At 38.6% G+C, this 11,232-nt stretch overlaps 1 protein-coding gene across 1 annotated transcript; it reads right to left on the minus strand.

The window, feature by feature from the left end:
• Window positions 1-584: 584 nt before the first annotated feature.
• On the minus strand, window positions 585-5,538 carry LOC306753430 (5-hydroxytryptamine receptor 3A; the record flags this gene model as incomplete). The annotated part of the gene is made up of 10 exons (XM_079237297.1): window positions 585-803; window positions 936-1,015; window positions 1,281-1,445; window positions 1,539-1,749; window positions 2,974-3,134; window positions 3,230-3,399; window positions 4,177-4,286; window positions 4,447-4,491; window positions 4,591-4,751; window positions 5,499-5,538. The coding sequence occupies 10 exons, from the start codon at window positions 5,536-5,538 to the stop codon at window positions 585-587; spliced, it is 1,362 nt and encodes a 453-aa protein (XP_079093423.1).
• Window positions 5,539-11,232: the final 5,694 nt, after the last annotated feature.

Raw genomic sequence — 11,232 nt, forward strand, 5'->3', positions numbered from 1 at the left:
TGAATAAAACACACACACAAACACAACTAATGCTGTATCTGTAGCTGAAGACTTTTTAAATGCGGATTTGAAGTGTCTTAAATAATTGAACAACACATCAAGGTTATTATGATTTATTTAATTCAGCCCACCGAAAGATTACAATATATTTAAAGCGGTCAATGTTTTTTTTTCTCTCTTTTTTCAAAATGTATTTTTTTTTTACTTTTTCATAGTTTCTGTGAACATGGTTTATTCAATACACATTTTATACAATCATATTCAAAAGCAATGCATTAAACTGGCTGTAGCAGTGTTTTATGAACCAAATTTTCATTTCATGTCTACAGGATCATGTCAATACACTTTTTAATACATCGTGTCAATACACTTTCAACTAAAGAAACGTTATCTCATCTCAAACTAAATATAAGATAATCCTTTATTAGTTCCGCAGTGGGGAAATTGTAGTTTAATAGATTCACAACGAAATACCGTAAATACAGTATTTGGCACAACTTCTAGATTCTACAGTAAATGTTTTACATTATGTGTGGACATAAAGGTGTAATAAAAAAAAGTATTACGAGATGTATTTAACATTTTTAAGTGGTCCAACTGAATATGATGAAGGACAGAAACAGTGACACGGTGGCGACGTAGAAAATGAAGAAAGCTTTGTTGATTCTCGCAGCCCAGTGGCCGGACTTCCCTCCTTCCTGTCTGCAGCCGAGGTGCAGATTCAAAATATTCTGCAGCTCCTTCAGCTCCTCCAGGATCAGCAGTAACGCATTAGACTCTACTGACTGAATGCTGGTGTCAACCTGCACACACCAGGAGTAGACTGGGATTATTCATGCATTCATGTATTACAAGCCAGGTGGACAAAATCGTCGTGTGTACGTTATCGACTTCTTTACAGGCGGATGTTTTATTTGGACCGATAATGTCTGTACCTCTTGAGCCACCGGCATCAATTCATGAGACTCATCAGACGCTTTGCAGATGCACAAACAGAGGGTTTGTTTTTTCTCCTCTGAAAACACACAGCAGGTTTGTCAAGAGAGTGCTGCACAGGAAATAAGATTCACAATTATGCTGCATATATAAAGCACTGGAAAACATAGTTTGTGTGATTCTATTTGAATACATTGTGACCAAAGCATCCCCAGTTATAAATTATTGAGAGTTTTCAAGGCCTAGATTACCTCAAGATTATAAACTTAAACTAGAAACCAGTAGCAGGGAACTTCCTCCAGACATTTCCATTCAAGGGGCTTCCAATAAGATCTGTGTCTCACCTGTGTTGCAGTTCTTGATTGTGACTGTCTCCTGTTTGACCTCCCTGTCGTCCCTCAGCCTGAGCTTCGCCTGTGATGCAGAGTCTTTCTCCATAAGATATGTAACCAAGATCGTCTCCAGCAGGCTGAGCAGCATCAGAGCAAAAGTCACGATGCAGTAGGTCGCTGAGAGGAGGAAACAGACAATAACTAGTTTCTTTTTCGGTGTATGATTCAAAATCCAGTGAGCAGAATGCCCCTTGAAGTGTGAGTCAGTACCTATGAGAGGAATCTTGTGGGACACTGAGGGCAGGATGTCATTCAGGATGAGCAGCAGGACAGAGATGGCCAGCAGCACGGTGACTTTGAAGCCCAGCTTCTCTCCTCGATGGTCTGCGATGTAGAAGGAGGCGAGGTCCAGAATCAGGAAGAACAGGATGGGCAACAGGAAGTTGGTGACATGGAGGAGGGGCCTCCTCTTCATGATGAGCTAAGGAAAATAGGCTCAAAGGTCAGACAAGGTCGTCCAAATGACTAAAGAAATTATGACATCATGAAGGAGTTCAAGGCGTCAGGAGTACATTTAAAAAAAGCTTCTCCTTTACTTGTGTATACTGTGGTGGAAAGAAAGTTCAGACCGGGCCAGTTGAGGAAGTCTAAACTACTGCTCCACAACTCTTTTCTTATCCTATACTTAAACCTTTTACAATCCAATCCCCTCAAGGGGGGGAAGACTGAGCGATTGTTATATAAAACTATAAATCATAGCTTGTTTTATGAAGAAGAAAAAAAGCGCCAAACTACTGTATTTGGATGTATTGAACCCCATAAGTAAAATACAAGTGAAATATATGGTTTGGTACATGAACAAATTCAAATGTCACAGATGTGACCCAATGCAAATTTTTTAGACCTCGTCTGAGTGTTTTTTTGTGACTAAACCCTCTCTATCTTTGTTCTGCTTCACTTTAGCAAAGTCAACCTTTGCAGAGACAATGTTCACATATTGTGCTATGATTTGGTAGAGGGTTAGACCTTACAGCTGCATCATTCCAAAGAAATAATCATCCTGAAAGTGCTTTTTTTCTAGGCGGACCTGAACCCTTTTCATGTTTGCTATGTGTTATCTTCATTTACTCTTAACCAGTAACATATGGACTGATAATTACACTTCTGAACAAAAGTCTTTTATTATAACACCAAAATTATTCAAATAGTGCTAGTGGTAGCAGAGATACAGTCTATTTAGCTTCGGTATGCAATTTTCGAAGAATAGGCCTAAAAATAGGTTGGTAACTTGAATTAGGAAACTTGAGAGCGTGAATAACGTTATTCCAGAGCACGGATTCATGATCGCAAATTCTTCAAACTGACAATATTGTTTAAACAATGTGTGTATCAAACGTATTAATACTGGTGCAAAGATTAAGAAACTTCAGAGCATGAATGACATGATATCCTGTTAATTTGGGGAAATATCATATACACTGTACGTATGTATCTATATATATATATATATATATATATATATATATATATATATATATATACATATATATATACATACATATATATGTATGTATATATATATGTATATATATAGATATATATATATATAGATCTATATATATATATATATATATATATATATATATATATATATATATATATATATATATATATATATATATATATATATATATACTGTACGTACAGTGTATCTGAGAGTTTCCCACGTTCCATTGCCGAAGGTGAAATTGAGGCTGGTAACGGACTGGTGGAGGAACTCCCACTCTCCCTGACTCTTTATCAGCTCTTGAGAAAACTGGGTGATCCGTGACGAGTTGGAGAAAGGAAAGAGACGAATCTCGTCAACTGAGGAGAGAGGGAGAAGGTTTGAGTGTGAGAAAGTGGTGGAAACAACATTGATTCAGCCTAGACAGTCATGCAGGACACAGTCGTAAACTCACCACCGTGTATTGCAGATCCAATGGTGATGTTGCAGCTCTGTGTGTCGAAGGGGAACTTGTGGACATCCATTTTACAAGTGCTGACCACCTTTATTCCCTCTTCAGCAGTGACCGTCCCGTCATGGGACACGCGCATGTACGGATTCAGAGGGGAGTCATTCTTCTGTACCCTGAGACAAACACACACACACAAAATATTGTCATATTATGTTTGTACATAATTAATAGTAATAGTAATTTAAACTGAAAGGTATTTCATATTAATCATTAACTAAATGAATAGAAGATGGAGCTCCTCCTGTCACCGCCTGATGATCATGTGTTTGCTTATTTTTGCTCTTAACAATAGTATAAAAGCTGTTGTGTGTTCATAATATTCAAATAAATACCTCCCATTCTCCACCAAACCTTTGTTCTCTTTTTGTCCTGTTTTCCCATTACCTGTTACACATTTGTTTAGCTGTCCATCAAATACAATTCCTTTGACGTTCGCTTTCATTTCTTTAATGTTAGATGACCCTTGGCAGTTTCAATCTAACCTTTAAAGGATTATTTCGACAAAAATTTTGGGAAATGTGCCCATTTGATTTCTTGCCGAGATTTAGATGAGAAGATTGATACCATGTGTTTTAGCTTATCTTAGCATAAAGCTCCTGCTCCCAGCCAAGAGGTTGTAGTAAATCCACACTTTTTTACACTTATGAATTAAATATGATATATCATGTGAATTAGTGAGCTTTAGAGGAGCTGGTTGGTGGATTTTGAGACGAAGCCAGTCTAGCTAAACCTCTATTTCTTGTCTTCGTGCTAGGCTAAACTAGGCTAAGATAAGCAGCTCTCAAATACAGTACGAGAGTTGTATCTTCTCACAACTTTAAAATCAGTTTTTGTGGGCTTTTTTTTTGCACATATCTTTGAATAAACTACAGTGTGTGCTGCAGACTCACATCTCATAGATAAAGAGGTCTGGTTTCCAGAGCATTTCCTTAGGAATGGAAATCTGAGTGATTCCACAAAACTGAGCAGGGTCCCATGAAATGCGTTCATTGTTCCACATCTGCAATAAATAAATGGTAAATTAGCAGAGAAATAAGAGACAGTGACCTGTAGACAAATTAGAAATAAGATATAGGACAAGAGATGACCAAAGACAGTGTAAGCAGGAGAGACACAGGTGAAGAGAAGAGTTATTTTGCATTTAAATAATCAAAACTCACCGTTAATACCCAGACAAAAGGAATAAAAGTTTGCGTTTTCTCAATCTGGGAAAAAGCACACATACACATGTCAGAACAGATCAACTGCATAGCAACATTTAGCAAGTGAATGATACGCCGCCAACACGGTAATGCAGCACCTACCACAGCCAGGATGGCATAGAGGATGATGTCCAGCTTTACCACGGTGGAGTCTCTGTAGTCCAGAACGGGTCGGGTCATTTTGAACAAGCTGTTGTCTGTGGTCAGGTTCAGGTAGTCCACTACATCCTGGTAACTACACGCTTCCTTCGAGAACGTCCCATCTACATTTAAACAGTTATCAGAAAGATGTTTTGTCTTAAGACGTCAATAGAAAAATATGTTTTTTAATTTGCTTCGCTGTAGTTTTGCTTTTTTAAATTTGTTTTTATATGTTTCATTTCATTTCATTACGACTAATATATGTTTATTATTTCATTTAGTTACAATGTCTGTATGCTAATCCTTTGATTATATAACACATGCTACATAACTATAACTGATGTCAGATGTTCATTTGTGTGTAACAACTGAAGGTGTTAGGAAGTTTGTGTTGTTGATTTAACTGTTTGACATTTAAAATGTTGAGTGTATGAGAAACCCCCACTCGAATCTAAAGCCATCATATTGTAAACTAATCTTGTAGACTAATCTTCTCTGTACATTCTTCAGATTGGAGATAAGATTGTTTGATAAGAGAAGAGCTTCTGTATTTCTGGTCTTTGTTCTTGTTTTTTTCTCTTTTAAATGAAGCACTTTTATGAAAACAGTATCAGAATAAACAGCAGTGTGAAGCAGACAAACCAAAGAAGTCATGCTTTGACCATTTTTGGTTCAAGCTTTGCACATTTGCTCTGTGACAGCACACACAGGTTCCACATTTTTAAACTGTTTATAGAACAGATATATATAAACAGTGCTGAAATGATGGAAAACACTATTGCAACTAAAGTCAACTAAACCAAAAATGATTTCCACAGTTCAAACACATAAACACATCTTAAACATGCTCATACAGCACAAAGTCTTACCTGTGAAGATGATCAGGAGGAGAAAAGCGGGGTGCATCATATCTACAGCGGTGTGTGTGTTTAAGTGTGTGTTTAAGTGAGAGTGTGTGTGTGTGTGTGTGTGTGTGTGTGTGTGTGTGTGTGTGTGTGTGTGTGTGTGTTTGTGTGCATGTGTGTTTGTGTGCGTGTTTGTTTTTGTGTGCGTGTGTGTTAGAGCAGCTCTGTGTCGAGTGTGTGTCCCTGCCGTAAGACCAGACTGAATCAGTGAAGCTTTGATTTGAGCTGGCGAGGGCTATAGGCTGAATGAATGACCTCTGCCTGAAATAAGAAGCCCCTCCCACAGTGGACAGCAGGAAATGACATTGTAATTGGTTAACATGCCTTGGTTTCTCTGTACAGGCAGAGAAAGATTGAAGGTAACAAATAATACAACTGAGGAAAAGGCAGGTGAAGAGGATCATCCATCTGAAAGGAGACATAATGTGAATGTACAGCTAGCTCACAGCGTATTTGACACTGGGGACTGAAGAATAGTGGGTGTAAATCTGCAGAGTTACAAAACAGACAAGTGCAGAGCAGCACACGTCATTTGAGAAAGTAGAATTCAATTAATGTGGAACTTGATCACCAAAACAACGTGATAATGATATTATAGACAGGGCACCCGAGCATGAAAACAGATTAATCCTTAATGTATAAAGTCTCTCTTTGGACGGTAAGTGACTTTGCTGGTGTAACAGAGTTAGAAATACACTGTCATTTCTTATTTTCAATGTATTATTTTTCATTTTTGTTTATTATTCAACGATCCTGTTGAAGTGTGTGTGTGAATTTTATTTTGAAGAGTTAAATCTGTTTCCTGTGGAAATTGCGTTTGACCTCTTCGGTGCCTCCTAGGCTCCCGTAGTCCCGTCTCTACCTCACTTAAGTTTCATACTTTTGGAGGAAGCTGATGTGCAGCGAGGAAGACCAGAAGGCAATGTCTGTGTTTCATTGTCTTCTGCAGAATAAATGAATGCTGGAAAATTCATCTGAGTCGACCTCTTCCATGCCCTGAACACATCCGTTACACTGGTGTAGTTTCAATTCTGAGAAAATGTTTGTATAATAGTTTTAGGTAGCACTTAGGTAGGTGTGTGTTTAAGTGAGAGAATGTGTGTGTGTGTGTGTGTGTGTGTGTGTGTGTGTGTGTGTGTGTGTGTGTGTGTGTGTGTGTGTGTGTGTGTGTGTGTGTGTTTGTGTGCGTGTGTGTTTTTGTGTGCGTGTGTGTTAGAGCAGCTCTGTGTCGAGTGTGTGTCCCTGCCGTAAGACCAGACTGAATCAGTGAAGCTTTGATTTGAGCTGGCGAGGGCTATAGGCTGAATGAATGACCTCTGCCTGAAATAAGAAGCCCCTTCCACAGTGGACAGCAGGAAATTACATTGTAATTGGTTAACATGCCTTGGTTTCTCTGTAGAGGCAGAGAAAGATTGAAGGTAACAAATAATACAACTAAGGAAAAGGCAGGTGAAGAGGATCATCCATCTGAAAGGAGACATGATGTGAATGTACAGCTAGCTCGCAGCGTATTTGACACTGGAGACTAAGAATAGTGGGTGTAAATCTGCAGAGTTACAAAACAGACAAGTGCAGAGCAGCACACGTCATATGAGAAAGTAGAATTCAATTAATGCGGAACTTGATCACCAAAACAACGTGATAATGATATTATAGACAGGGCACCCGAGCATGAAAACAGATTAATCCTTAATGTATAAAGTCTCTCTTTGGACGGTAAGTGACTTTGCTGGTGTAGTTTCAATTCTGAGAAAATGTTTGTATAATAGTTTTAGTTCTTCATAATAGCTACACACTATTTAGCATTAGTAAAGCATGAATAAAACACTTAATTCATCATTTATAAAGCATTGTTCAAATATGAACACTCAGTAACTCATTATTATGCAATTCATAAACACAGTTATAAATGTTTTATTCTTGATTTATAAGCTTGTGGTTTAATACTTTATAAAATGGTGGATTCCCCATTTGTAAATGAAGTATTAAGGACTTAGAGATGATTAATAATTTGTAAAATGTTAGTATATGATTTAAAAAAGCTGCAATTCATGATTAATTCAAGTAGTTACTACTTGTTAGTTAAGCATTAGTTAAGTTGACCTCATCTAAAGTGAAGACTATCTATGCTTAACAAAGCATTTATAAGCAGTGCCTCAAAGCTAGAAGAAGTCTCAGTTATCTTCTCAACAGAAAAGGGAAATAGACACAACACAAAGTGATACAGAACATTAATATGATGGTGATGGGGGGCCATGCCTGTCAGTGGTACGAGTGTTCCATAGTTGGTTGGCACATAGCTACATATTGAGTATTGATTATGCTAGCTATGGCTAGCTCGCTAGGTAGCTAGCTAGCCAGCTAGCAAGCTCATCACTGGTCCAGAGATAGACACCGGCATGCGCCACCTCAGTTGTAAGTAGACCAATCTAGGTGATAGCGAGATACTCATAATCAATCATTTGTACCAGCAAACTGATAAACATGGCACCACTCGTGCTACTGACATGCATCGGCTAACATCAACTAGCCGGCGCGGGTCACAGTGCTGACACGTCATCAACGTGGGACACGTGTTTACGCTCTAGGAGGACCCGGTGTGTTTATAATGATTTATAAATGATGAATTCAGTGTTTATTCATGCTTTACTAATGCTAAATAGTGTGTACTTATTATGAAGTGCTACTGACTTCTGTTCTCTCACTGGAGTTTATGAACAACTAACCCTTATTTTTATATTCGTCGTCCTCTTTTTGTCTGATCAACAGTCCAAAGCCCAAAGATAATAAAAATGTTTAGCCAATGTTTTAATTGGTGCCTGGGTGGAAAAGTGGCACACTGTGGGAAAGGGGAAACACAAACTGAGAGGCAAACATTATAGATGACCCTTGGCAGTTTATTTCTCACCGTTAACACGTTTAGCACCATAGACCCCCATGGGGGTAGTTTTTCCTTCTGTACCACTTGTTCCCCGTGTTCATGTAGTCGTATGAACCCCAAATGAGTTCTAATACTTGTGTTATTTTATATCATTTTTTTTCAGATTTTACTTGCATGAAAATGTATATTTTCAAAAAAAAAAAAATTTTAGAACATATTTTGATTATAACTATGAACATCCAGCATGATATGAGCAAAGTTTGCCAAAAATCCCTCCTTGAGCGGTCCCGGAGTTTTTCCAACTCCATGGTTCAGGGCCTAAACAACATCCCACATACTAATAATGCACCTTTTTGGACAGATTAGGACCTACAGAATCTGAATCTGCAATAGAAAACTCAATAAAGCATTGTGCCCATTTTATTTCTTGCCGAGAGTTAGCTGAGAAGATTGATACCATGGGTTTTAGCTTAGCTTAGCACAAAGCTCCTGCTCCCAGCCAAGAGGTTGACGTAAATCCACAAGTTTTTACACTTATGAATTAAACACAATATATCATGCTAATTAGTGAGCTTTAGAGGAGCTGGTTGGTGGATTTTGATAACTTCAGACAAAGCCAGTCTAGCCTGTATACCTCTGTTTCTTGTCTTTGTAATAGGCTAAGCTAAGCTAGGCAGCTCTCAAATACAGTACGAGAGTGGTATTTTCTCATCTAACTGACTTTAAAATCAGTTTTTGTGGGCTTTCTTTTCAGCACATATCTTTGAATATACTACAGTGTATCTGTGTGTGCTACAGAATCACATTTCATAGATAAAGAGGTCCAGTAGACTAATCTTCTCTGAGATAAGATTGTTTGATAAGAGAAGGGCTTCTGGATTTCTGGTCATTTGTTGTTGTTTTTTTTCTCCTTTAAATGAAGCACTGTTATCAAAACAGTATCAGAATAAACAGCAGCGTGAAGCAGGCAAACCAAAGAAGTCATTGCTTTGACCATTTCTAAGTTCAAGCTTTGCACATTTGCTCTGTGACAGCACGCACAGGTTCCACATTCTTAAACAGTTTATAAAACAGATATAAACAGTGCTGGAATGATGGAAAACCCTATTGCAACTAAAGTAAACAAAACCCAAAAATGATTTCCAAGGTTCAAACACATAATCACACCTCAAACATGCTCATACAGCACAAAGTCTTACCTGTGAAGATGATCAGAAAGAGAAAAGTGAGGTGTATCATATCTACAGCGGTGTGTGTGTTTGTGTGTGTCAGTGCCGTAACGGAAACACATGAGGTCCCCCTGCAGAATAACCCTGAGAGCTTTAGGATACGGACCTTCACATTTACATGGTCCCTACCTTAAAATGAACTTTTTCATGTCAGCATCAGTAATATCCACCGGGAAATGTGCCCGGTCAAAAGGGTAAAGTGTAGTATTAGAAGTTTCATCTGACTCTGTCGCACGGCTACCCGAGGCCTCCTCACTGCATCCTGGCTCCTCACTGCAGCCTGACTTCGCTGGACTTGCAGAACCTTGGCGCACGCCTGGCTCTCCCTTATCCTCTGTCACAGATTATGATTTAAGTGTCAACGGTGAATGGGACTTTTATTTTGACGGCCACAGAGATCGGGAAGCAAAGGAAGTTTGGAACGTACACAAACCAGGCATCGTTCACATTGCAACAGTCAACTGTCAAATAGCAAACTGTGAAGACCCATTCCCCCGGTACTGGGGGAGCGTCTCAAGATTACGTTTTCAAATAGTCGTATGAACCACAAATGAGTTCTAATACTTGTATTATTTTATATAATTTTTTCAGAATTTTCTTGTGAAGAAAATGTACATTTAAAAAAAAAAAATGTATAACATATTTTGATCATAATTATGAACATCCAGCATGATCTAATTAAGAATGGCAGAAAAATGCTCTTCGAGCGGTTTCCGACATGTTCAAAATGTGTGCTTTAGACCCTTACCAAGGTCTCACATACTAATAACACCTCTTGTTAAAAAGAACAGAGCCTAAAGAACCCGAATATGCAATGAAAAACAAAGTGTCGAGGTCATTTGAAGGCTTTTCAGGGAAATAACTGTGTAAATCGATTAAACAATGAAAGTTCTATAAGAAACTATAAGAAAAATTTCCCAGAAGCAAGCCCGGGTGCATTCTCTTCAGTAGACTGCGCATGTGCCGTCTGTGGTGGATCGTCCATTTGACAGGGGAAATGCTGGACCCAGAAATGTAAAATAAAAAAATCTCCGACGGTTGACGGAATTTAAAGTTACTTATAGGTGGCTGGTAAGGATCTAGATGGCGCCATTCGACTCCTACATGCCCGCACGGTCACGGAGATGTGTTATTATTGAAATTTTAAAGGATAGTCACGAGCGATTTTGTGAAACGTTACTTGCGCCGCGGAAAGTTGAGAAAAAACAAAAATTGCCATGCGAGGCCCCCTGTCCCTGCGAGGCGGTGCGGGGGCTGCGGGGGTAATCTCTACGGGCCTGGTGTGTGTGTTATAGCAGCTCAATGCCAAGTGTGTGTCCCTGCTGTAACACCAGATTGAATCTTTGAAGCTTTGATTTGAGCAAGAGGGCTATAGGCTGAATGAATGACCTCTGCCTGAAATGAGAAGCCCATCCAACAGTGGACAGCAGGAACTGACATTGTAATCAGCTGCAGCATTAATTTAAACAATTATATCAACCATGTTTTGCTTTTTACCTCAATGCAACTATTGATGTATCTGTAGCTGAAGACTTTTTAAATGCAGATGTGAAGTGTCGTAAATAATTGAAAAACACATCAAGGTTAT

Source organism: Taurulus bubalis (assembly GCF_910589615.1).
Source record: "Taurulus bubalis genome assembly, chromosome: 2".
NCBI lineage: Eukaryota > Metazoa > Chordata > Actinopteri > Perciformes > Cottidae > Taurulus > Taurulus bubalis.